The 23,776-nt window shown below is 37.3% G+C and overlaps 1 protein-coding gene across 1 annotated transcript in view; it reads right to left on the bottom strand.

The window, feature by feature from the left end:
- LOC121411571 (synaptophysin-like) overlaps positions 1-22,872 on the bottom strand; it is a 31,162-nt gene extending 8,290 nt beyond the window's left edge. The window contains exons 1-2 of the mRNA XM_041604367.1: positions 22,743-22,872; positions 22,539-22,631 (exon numbers count right to left, since the gene is read on the bottom strand). Coding sequence (XP_041460301.1) covers positions 22,539-22,631; positions 22,743-22,805 — 156 coding nt within the window. The 5' untranslated portion in view covers positions 22,806-22,872. The remainder of the gene's footprint in view (positions 1-22,538; positions 22,632-22,742) is intronic.
- Positions 22,873-23,776: the final 904 nt, after the last annotated feature.

Raw genomic sequence — 23,776 nt, 5'->3', positions numbered from 1 at the left:
AATTACACTAAAGCAATCATATAGTTAAGTAAAAATGAAATCGTCCTGCTTTGGACCTTTAATCAAAAGTTTGCATCTTGTAAACAAAGTTAAAAAAAACAAAAGTTTCTTCCAATTTCCAACACCATGCTTTAATTATAATATCAGCAGGTTCAATAAACTTGTAAATCGAACATTATTTTACAATTTGTATGACCGTCACTCAATCCCAAGGCATTTTACCTTTATTTCGGCTATTAGTGGATTATGACTATGAACTCGCTATTTCAATCTAAGCCTAAAACGTTAGGCCTACTTAGACTTAGCTTATATAGTTCTACTTCTAGATCTAGATTAAATTTTACCTTAAGTTACCAAAAATACATGTTGCGGATCGTTGGGGCCCATACGGTATTAGCAGCGACACTCCAGTTTTATTCAGGGGTTTTCATGGTGTACTCACAGTCCAGTTCGCGATTTAATTGCATAAAGTTCATCCGCTATGTTGAACTAGTTGACAGCGTTCACTGTGCAGTTCTCATTAATGTTGTGTATAATACATCTCAGAAGTGTACTCCGGTAGGTGTGTGTAGTCCCAATAGTTCATTTGCATGTTGTGCAGAAACATGTTCAAACTCGGTTCCAATCCAAATCTCACTATTCAACGCGTTGAAACACTAGCTCAGACAAAAGTTCACCTCTGGGTAGAAAGGTTAATCAGTTCAGCTAATAGTCAAGATAATTAACTTTCATCTCGGATCAAAATCATATAGGGTTGAAAAGAAGAAAACGACTAAGTTTCGCCCGATAAAATAAAAGACGTCACCTTTTACTTTCTACACAGTTCATCCTCTTGCCATCACAATCCTTTTTCGAAACCATGGAAACAGTCCGTTAGCCTTGTTCCGAAGAGCACAATATTAATTCTAACTACATGATATAATAAAATATTGAAATAAACTTAACCTTAATACGATACTATCAAGTTTATTCGTAACACCTCCACCCTAAAAGAAAAGAAAAATGTTTTGAAAATTAAGTAATATTACATTTTTCTTTTATCGCATATACTTCTTCAAAGGTTTCTTTGTAAAAATCTCTAAACAAATTGAAAGTAAAATGTAACATCTTGACATTTTCTTTTGTTTATGTTCGAAAACCACCTCTTTCTAACAGGAAAGTTCATGACATTTTTTTTTTTTTTTTTTTTTTTCATTTTCTGCTTCTTCCTGTTAAAAAAATAGAATAAAAATCACTATTTCTAATGCCTCCACCCATAAAGAAAAAAAAATGTCATTAAGATAAATATCATACTGAGGAAAACAAGGTTGTTTCAAAGCAAAATATTATCACTTCCCTAGTAATATCATCATCATAGTTGTGATCAAAAACAAGTCACAAAGTGGTAAATATATAACACATGGCACAGCCATACAATTATTACCTGTATCACTTTTTAACACTTTCACAAGCATCACAAGGTTTATATCAACGTATATACACAGAAACGCGAACTTAGACTCGAGACAAAGCATCCGCGATTATGTTATTTTTACCCGAAATATGCTCTATTTTCAAAGGGTAAGGCTGCAAGAGGAGACTCCAACGAAACAATCGCTGGTTCTTATCCCTGAATTTGTCCAAAAAAGAAAGCGGGTTGTGGTCAGTGTATACTTGTACATCCCCAACACCGCTAGTGACATAAACCTCAAAGTGTTGAACAGCAAGCACCAAACCCAAAGTTTCCTTCTCAACCGTCGAGTATTTTCTTTGGTACCCATTAAGCTTGCGTGAGAAATAACCGACAGGCTTGTCTACCTTATTGTCATCGGCCTGAAACAGTACCGCTCCTACTCCTATGTCGCTCGCGTCAATGGCCAACTTGAAAGGCTTGCTAAAATCCGGTGCTGCAAGCACAGGATCCCGAGTAAGGATGGCCTTTAAGCAGTCAAATGCTTGCTGGCAGCGCTCAGACCAAACAAACCTAACCCCTTTCTTCAACAGGTCTGTCAGAGGCACTGCTATGGAGCTGAAATTAGGCACAAACCTTCGATAGAAGCCACACATGCCTAGAAAGCGCAGAATCTCGCGTCTGCCAGTCGGACGTGGGAAAGCTAAAATAGCTTCAACTTTAGCATCTCTAGGCGCAACAACACCATGACCTACAATGTGTCCCAAATACGTTACCCTGGCCTTCATGAATTCACTCTTTTGGATATTTAGTACCAGGTTAGCTTTGACCAGTCTCTCAAAAAGATTGCGCAATTGTGATAGATGAGACTCCCAAGTGTCGCTGAAGATGATAATATCATCGATATACACTACGCAGTTCTCAATACCTCTTGTGACTTCATTCATCAATCTCTGAAATGTGGCAGGGGCATTTTTAAGACCAAAGGGCATTACCTTACATTGATAGAACCCATCCGGGGTGGCAAATGCAGAAATTTCCTTCGCTCTGTCTGTCAATGGCACCTGCCAATAACCCTTTAATAGATCTATCTTACTGACACACTTCGCGTTTCCTACTCTGTCAATGCAATCCTCCAGTCTGGGGAGTGGGTAGCAGTCAGTCTTTGTTACATTATTGACTTTGCGATAGTCGATACAGAATCTCTGACTTCCGTCAGGTTTAGGTACAAGAACAATAGGCGAGCTCCAGGAACTTTTACTAGGTTCTATGATATCATTATTGAGCATCATTTGAACTTCCGCCCGAACTTGGTCTCTTTTAGTGGGATTTAAGCGATATGGATGCTGTTTGATAGGGTCAACGTCCCCTACATCCACATCATGCACAGCCAATGATGTCCTCCCTGGGACGTCAGAGCTAAGACTAGGAAAGTCACCGATCAAATCAATAATATCACGTCTACGACCCTCAGGGAGATAATCCAAGACTTCATCCAAGTCCCTAACTGTCTCAGAATTAGAAAGTTTAGGAGGTATGGCTTCCTTGAGGTCACTATGCCCACACGCACCTTTACCACAGGGCTTCGACCCCTCTGTATCCTCCTCAAGCGCCGTAACAGCTACATCAGACATGGTAGCCACCACCACTGGTGCACTTGACTCACGCTCGTAGTATCTCTTAAGCATGTTGATGTGGCATACTCTCCGACATTTTCGCCTATCTGGTGTGCTCACCACATAGTTTACACTGTTCAACTGCTTAATGACAACATAAGGGCCACTGAACCTTGCTTTCAGAGGTTCCCCCGGAATAGGTAAGTGTACCAACACCTTGTCACCCGGCGAAAAACTTCGAACCTTGGCTTTCCGATCAGCTCTGACCTTCATGTCTTTCTGTGAAATCCTTAAGTGTTCCCTTGCCAGGTCACATGCCTTTGAAAGTCTACCCCTGAAGTTAGATACATACTCCAAGATATTGCACTCTTCAGGTCCTGCTTCCTCTAAGAGCTTCTCCTTGACCAACTTAAGGGGGCCCCGGACCTCGTGTCCAAACACAAGCTCAAAAGGCGTGTAGGTGGTAGACTCGTTCGGAGCATCTCTGATAGCAAATAACAAGAAAGGAATACCCTTATCCCAATCATCTGGAAAATCTGCACAGTATGCTTTGATCATCGTCTTCAAAGTCTGATGAAACCTCTCGATTGCACCTTGTGATTGTGGGTGATAAGCTGTGGATCTGAGGTGGTGAACACCCAATTCAGACATGACCTGCTTGAAAACACCAGACATAAAATTGGATCCTTGATCCGACTGTATCTCCTTCGGAAGGCCATATCTCGTAAAAAAGTGCAACAATGCATCTAAAACCGTCCTCGCTGTAATCGTCCTTAAAGGTACTGCTTCAGGGAACCTAGAGGACACATCCATGATTGTCAAAAGATATTTACACCCTGACTTGGTTCGAGGCAATGGGCCGACACAGTCTACCAACACTCTACTGAAAGGTTCACCTAACGCCGGAATTGGGATCAAAGGTGCGGGCTTCAAAGAAGGTTGGGGCTTCCCCACCATCTGACAAGTGTGGCAAGACCTGCAAAATTCCGACACATCTTTATGTAAGCCGGGCCAAAAGAAATGCTTGGTAACTTTAGACCGGGTCTTCCTGGTGCCTAGATGACCGCCTACCGGAATTTCATGTGCCATCCTCAGAACCTCCTGCCGATAAGACTGAGGCAAAACAATCTGGTGAAGTATCGACCATTCCTCTGTGGCTGGTCTTGACGGAGGCCTCCACTTCCTCATCAGGACCTCGGATTTTATGTAGAAACACTGTGGGCTATCTTGAGCTTCCTCCTCAGAAATTGCCACTGCAAACAACCGCTGAAGTGAAGGGTCACCGTTTTGAGCCTTGATCAGAGATGAGCGACAATACCTCTCACCATTAGACTCTGTCTCGTCCGCCCTCCTCTCCAAATCCTGGAAGAACGTTTCCGCCAACAAGACCTCCGAATTATCACTCAACTCCACCGACTCAGCATCATCTCTCTTAGACCTACGAAGTTGTGACCTTGTTACTGCACATGCAGGAAATATGCCAGGGAAATCATCCTGCAATTGCTCAGTCTCGGCTCCAGAAACAGGATCATCAGACACTATAGGCGAACCTCTAACTCTCTCACCGGCTAAGTCATTGCCCATTAACATATGCACGCCCTCCATTGGCAGACTAGAAACTACACCAATTGAAACGAACCCAGAAACAATATCACTCTCTAGGAATACCTTGTACAGTGGCACCGAGATATAGCCTTCCCCAATGCCCCTTACAAGCGCATATAGCCCTGTCCAACTATCCTCAGGCAAATGTGCGACATCTGCAACTAACAGGCTTTGCAACGACCCAGTATCCCGAAGGATAACAACTGGCCTAGATTCGCCATCAGAGTGAGACACAGTACCATGAGACAGAAAACTGCGAAAACCATCAGTCGCCCCTTCTACTGAATCATCAACAGACTTAGTCAAACGACATTTATCTCTTCGGTCTACTTCTCTACCAACCTGCTCTGTTGTACTCGGTTTGATGAACATCACTTCCTTCTTGTCATGTTTATCATATGCTAACCTCCAACATTTTGATTCTGTATGTCCTTTCTTTGAACAATACGTGCATTGCAATTTAGATTTACCCCGCGCACCCTGCGGATCACCTGCTTTGCTTTCATGCTGGGACTGAGAGCTCATATCTGACCTAACATTTGACCTGGGTAGCGACCCTTCCTTGACACTCTCAAATTTAGGGCCCACTTTATTCTTGTGCAACAGTTCATACTCATCAGATACTACAGCAGCCCTATGCAGCTGGGTAATCCCTTGCTCCTCAACATGTAGTCTAGTCTGAGTAGGCAAAGAACCCTTGAAATCCTCTAAGATCATTGCTTCCCTAAGAGACTCATAATCAGATTTGATTTTCAAAGCACCGACCCAGCGATCAAAATACATCGTCTTTTCTCTTACAAGCTCAACGTATGTTTGATCTGACTTTTTCCTAGCCTCCCGAAACTGCCGCCTATAAGCCTCAGGTACTAATTCATATGCAGATAAAATAACTGCCTTCACTGACTCATAATTTTCCGATTCTTTTTCAGACAAAGACGAAAATACCTCTTGGGCCTTACCAACAAGAGCAGTCTGAATAAGCAGCGTCCAAAATTGCTTAGGCCAATCTAACCTCCTAGCTAACTTTTCAAAAGCCAAAAAGAAAGCATCAATTTCATCCTCGCAAAATTTTGGCACCAGTCTTGATTCTTTAGCCAAATCAAACCGAGTATACTTCAGACTAGATTCCATTTCCAACTTCTTTATGTCTAATTGCTTGGCTTCAACTTTTAGTCTCTCTTTCTCTAATTCTAGTTTCGCTAACTCAACATCAATATTGCCGTTGCCTTTGCGATCTACTGACTCGAGTCCAAAATGGTCAGATAAAATGTCAACTATTTCATCCTTTCTCAGCTTTGACTCTATCTTCAAGCCCACGTGACTGGCGACTGTCTTCAACTCACTCTTTTTCAATTTCTTGATCTCACCAAGGGATATGGCCTGCATAAATTTTCCAATATCTAATTCTTCTGCCATACTGAAATATTGTCAGTTTATCAAGAAAAATGAGCTAACAAAGAAAACCACCATGTAATATCAATATTGTAAGCAATACTCAAAGAGATCTGACTTGAATACGTTCATCTCCCGGACAACAAGCCCCCATTTGTTATGACAGAGATTTATCTCTACTTCAAACTCACAAAAAAATTACACTAAAGCAATCATATAGTTAAGTAAAAATGAAATCGTCCTGCTTTGGACCTTTAATCAAAAGTTTGCATCTTGTAAACAAAGTTAAAAAAAACAAAAGTTTCTTCCAATTTCCAACACCATGCTTTAATTATAATATCAGCAGGTTCAATAAACTTGTAAATCGAACATTATTTTACAATTTGTATGACCGTCACTCAATCCCAAGGCATTTTACCTTTATTTCGGCTATTAGTGGATTATGACTATGAACTCGCTATTTCAATCTAAGCCTAAAACGTTAGGCCTACTTAGACTTAGCTTATATAGTTCTACTTCTAGATCTAGATTAAATTTTACCTTAAGTTACCAAAAATACATGTTGCGGATCGTTGGGGCCCATACGGTATTAGCAGCGACACTCCAGTTTTATTCAGGGGTTTTCATGGTGTACTCACAGTCCAGTTCGCGATTTAATTGCATAAAGTTCATCCGCTATGTTGAACTAGTTGACAGCGTTCACTGTGCAGTTCTCATTAATGTTGTGTATAATACATCTCAGAAGTGTACTCCGGTAGGTGTGTGTAGTCCCAATAGTTCATTTGCATGTTGTGCAGAAACATGTTCAAACTCGGTTCCAATCCAAATCTCACTATTCAACGCGTTGAAACACTAGCTCAGACAAAAGTTCACCTCTGGGTAGAAAGGTTAATCAGTTCAGCTAATAGTCAAGATAATTAACTTTCATCTCGGATCAAAATCATATAGGGTTGAAAAGAAGAAAACGACTAAGTTTCGCCCGATAAAATAAAAGACGTCACCTTTTACTTTCTACACAGTTCATCCTCTTGCCATCACAATCCTTTTTCGAAACCATGGAAACAGTCCGTTAGCCTTGTTCCGAAGAGCACAATATTAATTCTAACTACATGATATAATAAAATATTGAAATAAACTTAACCTTAATACGATACTATCAAGTTTATTCGTAACATCAGCGATACATAATAATTGCCAACGGTAGTCTGGACATTCTACCTACTACACATCAGTCACTAGACTCGTGAAGGAGGTCGATTCAGACTAGTGTTTTTACACTCATTCCAATTTTTATAATTATATCATTAGAAAGCAAATGTAAACTAAACGATGAGGGTGATTTGTACTATGCAATGAAAATTAGTTGTTTTTCCCTGAATGTGAGTAGAGTGTGGTCTGTCTATGAATAGTACATGTACAAGTCATATGGCTCCATCATCATTCTAATAGTGTCTGTCACACAGGGGGTGGAGCTCTGACCTTAACCTTCAAGACAAATTTGCTCGTGCATATATACAGGTACATGTTACAATTTTTTCATTCTTAAACCTGCACAGATAGCAGGATAAGCAGACAATATCAACACTTCAGCTCTTAACATTAAAAGCTCAATGATTATCAAAAATCCCATCACTACTGCATATGAGGATTTTCCTTTCTGTTTGTGTACATAAGTGTAACAGTCTAGTAGAAATTTTTCACATACCTGGAAAAGTACAAGGGTATTTTTGTTGATTCGTGTTATAGATGGGTACTGAAGTAAATTCAGCTTGGTTGCCATTTTGGCAACCTTTAGCATTTTCTTAATTGGCAAATCATCTAATTAGCATGTACACAACATGTTTACATAGTATACAACATGTAATATGCTACTAATGTCTAATCTTAAACCAGAAATAATGAAAACATAAATAAGACCATTTTTATGAGGGTTCCTGTGACACTGAATCCACTCATGACACTAGTTTTTATTTTCAAGTAATGGAATCATCATGACATAATTAACATAATGAGCAAACATATCTGTGAATGGCTGAATGCCAATCCAGAAAACCCCAAAGCATAATAGTACAGCCCTTTTAAGGTTTTCTATGTCATGGAATTCATTTACGACACTAATTTTCTATAAGCAATGTACATGTAATTAGCTTAATAATTAGCATATTGCACTAGTTAACATATCGATTTCTTTGTCAATATTGTTTAGAACATCCTAAAATATCAGCAATGCTAAAACTTGTTCTGTTACAAGGGAGACAAACTTTGCATGCATGTCTGAAAGTGAAAATATGAAAAAATTATGATTTCATGTAATAAAACTATGAAAAGGAAAATGTGGATATGACATCGTCCGCCCAACTAATGCAAATTCATGATAGAATACATTTACTTGTTTTAGTCTAGATTTAGATATAATTTTCAGCCTTGAGTACCCCTTTAATTCAAAAGGCAATGCGAAAATGCAGCGTAAACCACCAGTCTGAACAGGTCCCAGTTCTGACACGAGATAGGATGAGTATGGACGCGTGCATATTTGTTCTCCCTTTGCACCATCCTTCAAGATCATGTACCCTTGAGGCACTTCAAGTGTGATATGAAGACAGGAGATGTTTTTAAGACAGTGCTGGATTTCATCATGGCTCCTAACACCCTCTGTTTTCCTCCGCCATTTTGACTCTCTTATTTACTCCATTGGCTCTTTTTTTTAGATACACTGTAAGCAGTTTTCAGCAGCTTCTTTTTGCCATTTCATATTCACAACTAAAACATGGGTGCTGAATCCAGGTTCCATCAAGATTACAATACTTTTACGACATAATACCATGCAAGTGATGGAAAGATATCTGTACATTGCAACGATCATTTGTAGAGAAAGCTAGATTTCATACAGGGAGGCATTCTCTCATTCACCACCCTATCATATTTCACAACTATTAAGAGGTGAGATACCCGGATTAGTACATCAAGATTGATATGTTGGATTTTACACATACAGTAAAACTATGGTGGTGATAGAGAGGTAGAGACGAGTACAATATTTTGGAAGTGCAGCTTCCCGGTGATGGTAGCTCGAGCTAAAGCCGAGGTAATAATAGCAGCGCTTTGTATCCTCTGGCAAAGAGCGCTTTATAAATCCAGCAATTATTAGTAGTATTATTTCCCTGTATATACCATATCTTTATCTTTACCCACTGCCCTTATATGTATATATTATTGTGAATAAGGAATTGAATCCGGATAACATCTGGACTGCGCTTAAATTTACACTAGCAATCAGAATCAGATTCATATCGGCTATACAAGGAGTTATGTGTAGACTAAACGCAAGGGGATGTTTCAAAAAGCTGTTTGAAAATTTATGCAGGAGTGATAAGACTAGTGCCTTTCCTGATGAAGTACATGTACATCAATGCAAGGCTGTTTCCGATTCGCATAACAATCTAACTTTGCTTTCATGCATCATCATATGTGTTTGGCCTCATACTGTACATGTACTGTACAAGTAGGTCCACATTGCCATAAAGTCTGTATAAACTGCTGCGCTGCATTTATCGATCATGACTCATGAAAGTTGTATTACAGAATGATATTGAAATAGTCAATGAAAAAACAATCAGCTAAACGTTTCAAAATGTGCCATAATTTCTTAACGACATGTTAGTAGAGCTCGGTCTCCACATCTATCTGTTTTATACCAATGACATGTTTACAGCACATGCCCTTTATAATTTAATGGGAATATAATTTTTCAATTGTATCCTGAATGAATATACTGGTGGTTATGACAACACTTCAATTGTAGTTCATAAATAGCTCACTTGTAAAGGACATTCAATTTTATTAAGTACACTACTCAAAATGTAATTTTAATACAGGTTAGAGGTCTATACATGTAGATCGAAGATGAATATGTGAGTGAAATTTGAATTCTAAATCAATAATGAAATCAATAATGAATCATTGGAATGTCAAATAATGTCTCCCATATTTTCATGGAATTTAGACAATCACAAGACCATTATTTCATCAATTTAAATTGTATCAAATTTCATGTGAAAAACTGATAAAGAATATAAGTACCATACACGTAGCTATATTGCAAAATATCTATGAATGAAATAAATGAACATGCACAACATGTATCAACGGAACAGGGTACATGTATTAACGTCAGTGGGAGGCACATCCTCACATTGAATGAAATTTGGGAAATCAACCTGGAAGTTATCCAAAATAAACAAGTCAATCACAATCGTTTTCTATACTAAAACTATGCTCTAAAATGTGAATGACAATCCACTTCAGACAGTGTTAAGATGCATGTAATTGTAAATTTGTTGTTGTTGAATATTTAGAAAGCAAAAAATTTTGCTGATTTACTTGCAAATACTTTCCCCTAACACTGCACACCACTATCAACAAGACTTTCAAATGAAGTGGGTTTTGCACCATTTCTGGTTAAAAATCCACAATAGAATAAAATGAGGAGATCCAAAATTAGCAGGGTTTTTTTTTATTCACCTTATCTCAAATTTACAATGAAACTTTTATTTTTACTTTGAATCATGAGTTTATTTTATTGAATTGATTAAATTGCATTCAGACTACAGAAAAAAAAACATGATTGAATTTTCACATGGCATTTAAAATGCTTGGTGAGCTTCCATAAATACCAAAGTAACTCCCACTTCCCTGGTTGGGGTTTATCCTACTGTTTGACGTTACTTAATTATTGGCCAGCAGTTTGGGGAATTGTCTCAATGATGCGAAGAAAGTGTGCATGCATGTACATGTACCAGAAAGACAAGCAGTTTGGGTAATTGCCTCAGTGATGCAAAAAAATACTGTACAAAATTAAACTGTCGACTTCACAATGTGCAAACAGGCCAAATAAAGATAGAATTACAATGACCTATCTGCACAAAATAGAACATGACATATTCATTTGATCACCTGAGTTCTCACGAGACCTCTGATGTCATTAATATGAATACATGTATATTTTGATAGATTTTATTTACATAGGCAAAATAAACATATTGTGTAAAGTGAGTCATGGACATGCAATACTGATTCAAGAAACTCGTGCGAACACCTGGAATGTGAACTTTAGACCCATTCTAGAGCAAGTCCAGGGAAATGTCCCCTCAGATGTGAAAAATTCATCTTGAATTTGATATAAGAAATAAAAACAATTGCTAAGATATTGTAGCCAAAATGTTAAAGGATCATAGCACACTCACATGTTTTGATAAATATTTTTCATAGGGTAAAAATCTTAGAAAAATGTAAGGTGTATGATCTCTTGGACTTGCCCTCTGAACTATATTTTCAGCAGAGCCCAATTGCAAAAAAATAAGAACAAAAATGTGACAAATGGATGACCCAGAAAGATGTTTCTAACTTCACTTTGGAGGGAAGAGGCAAGAAACAAAGCTTTATGTACATGTAATGTATCAACACTCTTTTTAATTTCGACTAAAATCACATTTAAGACAAACAAAAAATTCCAATAAGTGGCCTTGGCATTACATGTACATGTACATGTGGTTTCTTGCATTATCTAATTTGAGGAATTTGTGTAGGATTGCATGTTTTTGTAACTAAATTTTCAATGAACAATAAGTCCATAAAGTTTTCACTTCGATCTTGCATGTTTGTTTGATGTTTGTTCTTTTGTTTCTGCAATTAAACATAAAAAGTCTGCTCTATTAATGTGTTGAACAAACATCAAACATGTATCCTTGATTTCATTGCATACAATGTACAGTATCTGAATGGACAATAGGTGCATGAAGCCAAGATCAAAGAGGCACAAGAAAGCAAACTACATCATGTATAGGGGAAGGCAGGGTAATACCCTTTTCATAAACCTATCCTCCAATTAGCCGCCTAAGAGTAATGCGGATAATTCAATAAAAATTGCGTTCATAAACTCCGAAAATAAGCCGCATTATTTTTACGAGCGCCCGTCCTGAAAAAGGCAGATAATCGCCATGACAACTGGACACGCCCCCTCCGATGCGGTTGTGTTGGAAAAGGGTGACCTTGTGACCGCACCATGGCAACTATCCGCATTATTTGGAAATGCGTTCATAAACTCAAAATCTTATCCCGATGCCGCTATTATGCGGATAATAGCAGCATCAGAGTAATGCGGATAACTCTTGTCCTCCTCCAATTTTACGACCAAATTATGCTGCTATTAGCCGCCTAATTCATAGTAATTGGGTTTATGAAAGGGGTATAAGTTGTGACACTTTTTGCATTTTGCGTGTTAGATATGAATAATATTGCAGAAGTGAGTACCTCGCCTTTAAATTTGATTCTTGGGAAATATTTTTCACTTATATATTTGTAACTGTTTACCCCCACACTGAAAGTCATTGCGACCTTTGAAAAAAAACCATGTCAAATCACTCAAATGGCTCAACTTACCCCATCTGTGGAGTAAATTGTGCCACCTTCTGGGGTAAGTTGAGCCACAAAAACTATGAAGGGGAAGGCGGGGTAAGTTGAGCATAGGGGCAAGTTGAGCCACCAGCCCCAGGCCAATAATGAATGAGTCAGACATTGTGGTGGTGTCATGTATTGATGACCCATAGCATAACACCTAACCCCACCATATTGTTTTCAACTTTGAAACAAAAAGTAGTTTTTTAGAGGGAAAAATATGAATTTCAGCCAAAAAAGTAAAAAAGAGTGTGAAATAGATAAGTGCTTTATAAACACACACGTCTTTAAATATAATAAAGACATGATAACAACATTATTAGTCCAGGTATGGATCTTCATTCTTGTCGTAGTCTTTTATATGACAGATGCATAATAAATGTATGGATACAAAATTATCGCACTAAATTCGGACTGGGATAAGTTGAGCCAAACAGCATGGGGCAAGTTGAGCCATGGTAATTCCTATGGTAATGTATCTTAAAAAACAAAACAAACCATAAAAATCAATTGAAATGCTGGCTGAAAGGAGCAAATTTACATGACTGCTCTTTTCCTTTTAAAGGATGTTAGTATTTATAGAGAATTTGCAAGTGAAGAGACTTTAAACAAAAAATTGACATGCTGGTTCTCCCCTCATACATTTTGTACATAGTTTTTGTGGCTCAACTTACCCCAGAAGGTGGCTCAAACTTACCCCATATATGGGGCAAGTTGAGCCATTTGACATCGTTTTTTTCAAAGGTCACGATGACTTTCAGTGTGGGGATAGAAAGTTATATATAGGTGGAAAATATTTCAGAAGAATTAAATTTCAAGGCAAGGTACTTATTTCGACAAGATTATTAATCATATCAATTCTAACATGCAAAAAGCAAAAACTGTCACAACTTACCCCGCCTTCCCCTACAAAATGTATGCAGGAAGAACCAGGATGTCAATTTTTTTATTTAAAGTCTTTTCACTTGCTAATTCTCTATAAACATCTTCTAAAAGTAAAATAACTGTCCTGTGGTTTTTCTCCTTTCTGCCTGCACATCAATGGCTTTTTAAAGATTGTTTGTTTTTCTATTACATGTATACAGTACATTACTATAAGAATTACCATGGCTCAACTGGCCCCATGTCGGCTGGCTCAACTGGCCCCATGTCGGCTGGCTCAACTTACCCCAGTCCGAACTTCATGCAATATGTTCACATCCACACATTTCTTTAATGCATCCATCATGTATGTGACAAAAAATGAGAATCCATACCTGGACTAACAATATTGTTCTTATTTCTTCATTATATCTAAAGACGTGTGTGGGTAAACAGCACTGATCTATTTCACACCCTTTTCTACTTTTTTGGCTGAAATTTGTATTTTTCCCTCTAAAAAAGTACTTTTTGTTTCAAAGTTGAAAACAATGTGGTGGGGTTAACTTAAGGGTTATGTAATGGGTCATCAATACAGGACATCACCGCAATGTCTGACCATTCATCATTGGCCTGGGGCTGGTGGCTCAACTTGCCCCTATGCTCAACTTACCCCGCCTTCCCCTACTGTTCTTAAATACATAGGCTTAACGACAATATAGTTCATACATGTACAAAACATTTTTTTTAATTAACATTATTTAAAAGCAGAAGTGATGCTATGCACTGTACATAAGCACAAAAGCTCACAAATGCTGTTTGAAATCTGTTGTTGACTAGAAACTTGTGATGAGTCAAAGCATTTCAACACAATTCAAACAGGCCGCTAAAAAATAACTGTTTAGCTATTTAATAATCAACTATTTGACCAAATGAAATAAAAACCTTAAATAAGAGTTGTTGTAAAACACATTTCAAATTTTATTCAACCATGAAATGCTCATCTTCTGTTGATACTTCCTTGAAAGTTTTGAAGGAAAAGTTCTACCCATACCGACCGGTATAAGGAATACTTCCTTCTTTCTTGACTCTTAGATCTATTTCTGGTTAATTGATTACAAATTGATTGATTCATTTTCTCGGTAAAAACCTTATTCAGCTACAAAGCTGTTTTACAAAGGGGGCATTCAAACAAACAAAACAGTACAGGTATATATAACAATGAAATATAAATAATATACAAAGATAAAAAAAGGAATTACTGATAATTCAATAGACAAACTAGAAAAAAGAATCAATTTGGCACATGTAAATTTGAAACATAAAGTTAAATTTTGAAGTTGCTTGATATCAGGATTAGTGGATTAAAATCATGTTGATTTAAATTGTATGCTTGATCTGTAATGAAAATCATAAGTCAGACAAAAGTTGGAACCAGTGGGATTCCAACCTGCCATCTACTGCTTACCAGGCTATTCTGGCCCACGGCCAAGTCACAATGAACTGGAATTCAAATACCCTCAATCCTCTTCTTTCTGACTCATTTTCATTACAGATCGAGCATGCAATCGTAAACACATACATATAGGAGTTATGCCGAAAATTTGTTTAAAAATTATAATTTCCTCCTATTAAAGCCTCTTTATTTAGTATCTTTTGACAACGGCGGACTGCATTTGCACATTTATGAGTCAGCTTAGTAGGAGCTCTCTACATGAAAGGATGCAGACACAGCAGAAAATGTCAGCATCTTCATGACTATAATATCTTCTATAAAGTCTATTTTGACTGGATTTACATGTACGAAATAGATAGTTAAGAATAATTTTAGTAGTGAACTTAAAAGTATGATTTTGAAATTGATGTCTTTGAAAATTTTAAAAGGTTTATATTTTTGTTTTTTGCACTTTATTTTAAAAAAGATTGTTTAATTTTTTTTTTAATCTGATTTAAATGAAATAATTCAGATTTTTTTTAATTTAAAAAATATAAACAAATCGCCAACCTTGCTTTTTGATAATATTAAAACTAACTATAGCAAACAAATACTTTATAGCATAACTTATATCTTTATGGAAGTTTAATACATTATCTAACATAAGGTTTGTTGAATTGAAATATTAGTTCAGTTGCAATATTGATGTTACTCAACATTGAACTCAATCATAAACTTTTGACCAAGGAAGTTAACAGGTGACTTTCACATCCGAGTGTCCATTAATGCACCAACAAAATCACAATGAAATCTAGATACATGTAAATGAATGATTTGAGATCCTTACTGGATAGGTGGTTTGGTTTCAAACCGCCTCGATCACAAGAATCCATGTTAAATTACAAGAACTTTTTCCAGGCTAAAAAAAATACCTGTTCATTATTCCTGAAACATACCCTTCAGGATAAGTTCCTGAAGTTACGAGCATGCGCAGTATGGTCTGATAACCAAGCCAGGCGCGAGATTCAAAATCACTAGCTCAGCAGTCATCGATGGCGCCCACACCCAACTTCATGTACAGGCTGGGTAAAAAGTTCCTGTAATTTGCTTCACACTTCCAAACCTCCTGCGACCTCGGAAAAATTCCCGCGAACGTTCTCGTCATTTTGACAAGGGCCTACTATTTAGCAGGTATTTTCTTTGGGGGAGATTACGCATACCGTAATTTGCTTTCATAATAATAATAATCCGCTTTTATATAGCGCTTAATCAATCGGAACGACGTTTCTAAGCGCTTTACAGATATATTATTACCCCGGTCATCGGATTCAATCAGTCATTCCCGCACACAATGTGTGCACATCCTCCACTCCCTGGGGAGTATTCATACTGCCAAATACCTGGAACTGACAAACTTCGAGGTGGTCTGAAACCACCTAGTTTGTGCCATATTTCCTACAAGTCCTTGTTCTGGTGATCCAAACTTCCTGCTATCCCATTGAGCCCCAGTCACTTTGAAATATATATATAGATGTATTGCTATCTCTACTGGTAATATTATATTTCATTATTAAAATCTATTGCAACAAATTTGATCAGGCCTACTGCACATCATTTTCATCAAACGGTTCCATGACATTTGCTCTGCTCTAAATTCTACACACTGATCAAATGACCAACTTCAACCCTGGGTTTAACACTAACCCTAAACCTGATATAAAACCCTACTGCAACCCTAACCATACATCTTACACAAAATTAAGCCCGGAGCAATTGTCCCAAGAGCAAATGTCGTGCAACTTTATCAAACGAGCAGATACATGAAAATGGCTTATCCTAGGCACTGAATTGATTGCATAAACAAAACTGGACATGAAAAAGTATGGAATTTTTAGTGCATGCATGCAAAATTGAAAATAAACCATCTTTCCTACCAAGACAACCTACATGTATCTAGGGAGCATACTAAGTTGTCATTACATGTATATGACAGTTACCACAGTAGTTTAAAAGTCAAACACGCGTATTTGTAATCAAAACCATGGAAAGTTTGAAGCTCTGACATCTTGTCGGACGATATATGTTGGTTATGTTGATGTTAACGGAATGACTCAGGTTTTAGTAAGTTGGCTTTATGATCATACAAAATATAACAGTTAAGGCCTGAGTCAGAGATTTTACCCCTCTTGATCAGTACCTGCTGATGATTTTGAAGCAGAGACCGTGAAATAAAGAAAAACAAAAGAAATTCAGTTTCATCAAACTTCCACTCAGTTACTAATAGTGGTAAAATTCACATTTTAGTCATATAAAATGTTCTCCTACAGTCCATTTTAATAAAGGCAGTTTAATCTTGTCTGTTACATATAAATTATCAGTACCTTCATGGTCCTGAAAGATAGACACCAAGGCCTGTATTCTGAAGTTGGGTTTAACTTAGACCACCGTCTACATGTAACTCTGTGCTAAAAATTATGGGGAGCCAAAATTCTGTTCATTGTATATTTCTTATATTTTCTATTTCATTTTCTTTTGATTTCATAATGAAGACAAATACTTCAACTGCACTACTTTTCAGTACAGTCCCATACTATACAATTTCTTCCAAAATCCTTTGGCAGTTCTTATTAATTTGCCCATCCCTATATACTGTATGGTTAAGTATGAATAAATCTATTTTTAAGCCTATTGACATGCAACCAAAGCTGGTACTTATATCTTCAATGATGTTGATACACATCACTCAGTCTCGATTTTAAGGACCAAGAATGAACTGATAATTACTTTTTGTTTTATTGCCATTGACTCTATGGCTTGAACATTATGAACATTTTATATGAGTGGAATAGAAACTTTACCATATTTAGCAGTTGAGTGGTGGTTGTTCATCTGTTTCAACTTTCAAGACCAACCACAATGGGGGTAGTTGCATCGCTTTGCTATGTTGCAATCTAACCATAAACCATACATGTATCTTGACAAAATAACAATGAAAATATGCTTCTGTCCTTCATTCCTACCTTAATTCTTTCATTCCTTTATTTTTAAATATACGGGCATTTCAGTGAATTTTACTGAAATTAATTTGTTAACAGTTGTGTAAATAATTGTGAAGAGTCAATTTGTGTTTTGATATGTAACCATTTTCTCTTATCAAAAAGAAAATGATCATTACCGATAACAATTACGATTGAATTTGGGCATTTTCACTCATATCAAGTTAGCATCATATGTCCTCGCATTTTATAAAAAAACAATAATATTGTATGGTTATACATATTCTCAAATTCTTCAAACCGAAGAGCTATTTTGACCATATTTTATTATTTTTAGAATATTAAGACTTTGAAAATGTGTTTTTGACCATTTTTCATCATCTTTCTTTTCAAGTTTCCTTTGGAAGGATGTTGCAAAGTTTTGAGCGTATGAAATTATTTTCTGACACGTAAGTACGATGCGCGCATTCGGTAATACAAGGCCGGTCGGTAATACAATCACTCACTCTCTATATATATTATATAGAAAGAACTGTACCAAAATAAAGATTAAAAATATTATTCCGTTTTGGCCTGAAATGCACCTAAATGGGGAAAAATAAAATTAAAGGGGGAAAAAACAGTGAATTACTTCGGCCTTCGCGCAACTTCACTTCCCAGTTTTATACATTTACATATTATGGCCATGCATTGAGTACCCTTATTTACACTTAGAGCCTACAGATTCAAGACTCAGATAGATCGAGCTAGAACTTCGGAGTTCGGTCTCTGTATTTTGGTGAGTGGAGCCAACGGAGTTCAGTGGAACATCCAACATAACAGAAACCGAACCTTTTGGTCTACCCATGATCTAACTAAAAAAAGTTGGCATAATCGTGATATAGTCCCCAAATCCAAAAGTGGGGATTATTAGAATCACTCCTACCAGAACGCATGAAAATCACTTCCTTTCTCCAGAACACAGTCCCCAACTCTCGCACAGCTCTGTAGCAAAATGATAACACACACAAATGAAACACACTGTATATAAACACTAGGGTCCTCTCCCTATTATATACTCGTGATACAGTCCCCACTCAATGGGAAATCAAGTTTGATTTTCACGGCGGTGGGGACAGTTTCAACAGTATAGTATACTTGTGATACAATCCCCACGCTATGGGATACACAGTTCGTTTTGCACGCAGTGGGGATAGCTCCAACAGTATATCATACTCGTGATCCCGTCCCCTCACAACATAAAATCGTGCTCGTTCAACAAGGGGATGGGGACAGTTTCCCGATGCAATGTGACAAGGATAAAACATTTTAGGGTATGGCTGCGGAAGTTGGGAGGGGGGGGGGGACTTCAGCCCCTACTTTTTTCCAAACATAAACGTAAAAATATGACCATAGGATTGTGATATGTGCAGCTTCCCCCGGCCCCCTTTTGCACCCACAAATGTAATGCACTTTACCCAGGAATGTAATAATTTTGAAGGGATTTTTAGCAAATCCTTCTAAACTAAAATCCTATAGAAATGCCTTCATATAGCACAAAAGTGCAAAGTCTTTTTTGCCAGACCCGGTTGTTTCAAAACTTATGATATAGGTTCAAAGTCTTTTTTTCCAGACCCAGTTGATTAAGAAATTATAATGTAAGCCCAAAGTCTTTTTTCCAGAGCTGGTTGTTTAAAAAATTATATAAGTTCAAAGTCTTTTTTTCCAGACCCGGTTGTTTCAAAACTTATAATATAGGTTCAAAGTCTGTTTTTTCCAGACCCAGTTTTACAAATCCTTTCTTAAAGAGTCAAAAAGTAACAAAGATCCCCACTCTCTTATTAATATTAAATAACATGGAAATATAGCGTAGTCTTACATTCAGACCCAGATCTTTCAAATAGAAATGAATACTACTACTAATAAATTAAGAATTATATTAATTCATTAGTATTAAATTAATAATAATATTAATTTATTAGTAGTAGTATTCATTTGTATTTGAAAGATCTGGGTCTGGATGAAAGACTACGCTATATTTCCATGTTATTTAACATTAATAAGAGAGTGAGGATCTTTGTTACTTTTTGACTCTTTAAGAAATTATTTGTAAAACTGGGTCTGGAAAAAAAGACTTTGAACCTATAAGTTTTGAAACAACCGGGTCTGGAAAAAAAGACTTTGAACTTAAATATTTTTTTAAACAACCGGGTTCGGAAAAAAAAAGACTTTGAACTTATATAACAACCGGCTCTGGAAAAAAAGACTTTGGGCTTACATTATAATTTCTTAATCAACCGGGTCTGGAAAAAAAGACTTTGAACCTATATCATAAGTTTTGAAACAACCGGGTCTGGAAAAAAAGACTTTGCACTTTTGTGCTATATATGAAGGCATTTCTATAGGATTTTAGTTTAGAAGGATTTGCTAAAAATCCCTTCAAAATTATTACATTCGTGGTTAAAGTGCATTACATTTGTGGGTGCAAAAGGGGGCCGTGGGAAGCTGCACATATTACAATCCTATAGACCTTATCGCAAATAGCGTCTGTCGTGTGAGGGCGTCTGTCATCGCAGAGGATCACGGGATGCGAAAGGGGGCAAACGCAGAATCGGCTTTTGGGAAGCCATACAACGCCATATGTTTTGTGCAGTGTCACTCAAAATCCACGCTTTTTTAAAAGTCTGATTTCTTCGTATTCAAATTACTTTGGATACTTGAATGTGGATTTATAGAACAATCTATGTATCATGATTGCCCAGTGAAAGTATGAACTCAATACTCACTGAATTTTCAAAGTTTTATGGGGCTAAACTTGGGAAGATTTTGTGGGAAAATGGAGACAGTGATTGCGGGTCAATGCCAATCGACTTTAGAAAAGAGCACGTCGGCGATCCTAATTAGATAGCAAATTTTTCCATTAAAGAATATTCATGAGAATCATAATGTAGACCATATATCTCCATATAAATTCAGCTATATAGTTGTTGTTATTTTGGGGCAAATATAGTCCTCCTTTGCAACTAGGGCTCTTTAGTTTGATCATACAAGCTCTATATAGGGGGTGAGACAAATCTAAAGAATATCAAAAATAAGCTATACTGATATATATATATATATTTATATACAGCATATTTATTTATTTTTATATAATGAAGGACATATAAAAATGACATGCAGATTAAACAAATCCCTGAATTTGAAACACCCCTCCAACTCTCTGTAATTTTATTTTGCCTGAAACTTAGTAGATGACGGATATTTAATTCATACAAATGATATATATTCCATTTTTTTGATAAAAAATCTTATTTCAACATGTACATCTTCAATTTATTTCATCGCATTCAGTCACTTCTCTTACAGATCACCTTCCTCATTAATTTCTTTTTCTCTTTTTGTATCTTATTTTTCTCTCAATATATTTTCATCTATTCTCATTTTTCTATTTCATTCATTATTTTGTCTAAGCATAATAAAACTTCAGAATGTCCAACCACAATCCTGAATAATATGCAACTATTATGTAGCCTGCTCTGTGGAGAGAAAAAGAAAACACAGCTCGGTTTTTAGGCCTACTGAATAAAATCATGATTGAGATAATTATTTATGAAACATGTATTCTTGACTATCGATTGATATTACAAACATACATAACTAGAATAAAGTAATCAAATCTATTGCTGAGTTTGTTTTATTGATCATCATTTTATTTTTGCTTGGAATTCGGGACCAGTTTCCTCCACTGCCTCGCCGACGTACACTGTCCCCGGGCCGAGAGTGCATGCCCACTGTCCGTGCATGCAAGCACACTGCACAGCAGCTGCGCAGCTCAAAACACGCACAGACAGTGCGCGAAAATGAAAGAAAATTATACTTTTCTTCATAAAATCTGTGGTAATTCTTGCAGCTATAGACAGCACATCTATCTCTGTCACCCATGATTAAGAAGAAAAGTGAACTTAGACTCTGGAACAAATATGACGAGGCGTTTACTGGAAGTTAGCAAAATGTTGGCTGCGGGCGTCGATCGTATTTTGATACACTATGGAAATCGTACACTTTATTGTCGGCTGCTTGCGCTCGCATGGTCGCATCCGGACAACAGCGGCGCTATTGCCCCCTTTGCGATCCCATGATCCTTTGCGTGAATCTATTTGCGATAAGGTCTATGGTCATATTTTTACGTTTATGTTTGGAAAAAAGAACGGGCTGAAGTCCCCCCCCCCAACTTCCGCAGCCATACCCTAAAATGTTTTATCCTTGTCACATTGCATCGGGAAACTGTCCCCATCCCCTTGTTGAACGAGCACGATTTTATGTTGTGAGGGGACAGTATCACGAGTATGATATACTGTTGGAGCGTGCAAAACAAACTGTGTATCCCATAGCGTGGGGATTGTCATGATTGTATCACGAGTATACTATACTGTTGAAACTGTCCCCACTGCGTACAAAGTGAACTGTGTATCCATACTATAGCGTGCCGTGGGGACTGTATCACGAGTATAATATACTGTTGAAACTGTCCCCACCGCCGTGCAAATCAAACTTGATTTCCCATTGAGTGGGGACTGTATCACGAGTAAATAGGGAGAGAACCCTAGTGTTTATATACAGTGTGTTTCATTTGTGTGTGTAATTTTGCTACAGAGCTGTGCGAGAGTTGGGGACTGTGTTCTGGAGAAAGGAAGTGATTTTCATGCGTTCTGGTAGGTGTGATTCTAATAATCCCCACTTTTGGATTTGGGGACTATATCACGATTATGCCAAAAAGTTAGGCCTAGGATAGTGAGTAAAATGTGAACACTTACGAATTCGATTGCCCGTAAGAATCCACGGGGCTCCAGCAACACACGCAAGCGGTAATCTTGGGCGGCACCTCCGCCTCCTGAAGCTGGCGGAGCCTGCAATGCAAAGAAGAGACGAGACCAAAATAGAATAAATCAATTTCGTCAGACAAATAAACACTAAATAAATTCATATATTGGTATGAGGTATTTCAATGAATCACTTACTCCTTGGTTCGGAGGTGCTGGCTCTTGGGGGTAAGCACTGGCTTTATCGAGCGCAGGATCCATGATTCTATACCTTGAAAAACCGACTTTGACTTCGAAATGAATCTCTGGATTTGCTAATAACTTGTATTGATAATGTCAAGAGATGGCGTCCTACAATACCGTTTTACCTACCTCCATCTCGCTCCGCGGGATATGGAAGCTGGTAGGAATTAGGTTGAAAAAAAATGCTGTAAACTAAGGGTATTCCATGGAGATTACTAATTGATGTCTCTATGGAGTGCTCCCCTTTCTTTTCAAGGAACTGTCGATGGTCTACAGATATGGGGGGTTGAGAAGCAATTGACCCCCCCCAAAAAAAAGTAAAAAAATAAGCCCGATCTAAAACAATTAAAAAAGAAAAGAGGTACAAGTCTAGGCCTAACTACATTATGATATCACTTTCTGAATATTATGTTAAAATCTATTACAAAATTAAAGTTGTGTATGTACGGTAGAGAGCAATTTTTTTTTGCCCATTCACAGCCTTATAGAATTTTTGCCCCATACTCATTTCGCAACCGTTTCAAGTTTACCGGACAATATTTTGTTAAATCCTGTTAGCCCCTATTTTAATTTTTCCTATCGATATTTTTTTTCTCTTCAAAGAAAAAGTGGAATTTAATATATCCATGTTCAACTCTGGCATGTGCACCCCAGTCAATGATTGTCAGCTATGCTTTGCCTTCTTCCTTTTTATAAAGCAGGGGTGGATCCAGCTTTCGCCAATGGGGGTGTGGCGATTATTTTTTGTTCACCCATATCAAGTTTCCCCTATCAACCGCTCAAAATTGATTTTTGTTTGTCAAGTTTTCAGTAGAAGAGGTAGTCCTAACAGTCAGGGGCTGCGGAAGCGGGGGGATGGTGGTTGGTGGGCTTACCTAAAAACGGGACACTCTTTTCATGCTTTGTAAATCATGAAAATTGAGAAATTTGGTATCTTCATACATATAAAATGCGAGCGCGAAGCACGAGCAGAAAATTGTTATTATTTT

The sequence above is a fragment of the Lytechinus variegatus genome, chromosome 3, assembly GCF_018143015.1.
Source record: "Lytechinus variegatus isolate NC3 chromosome 3, Lvar_3.0, whole genome shotgun sequence".
Classification (NCBI taxonomy): domain Eukaryota; kingdom Metazoa; phylum Echinodermata; class Echinoidea; order Temnopleuroida; family Toxopneustidae; genus Lytechinus; species Lytechinus variegatus.
The sequence above is the reverse complement of the archived record's forward strand: the minus strand, read 5'-3'. Positions and strand labels throughout refer to the sequence as shown.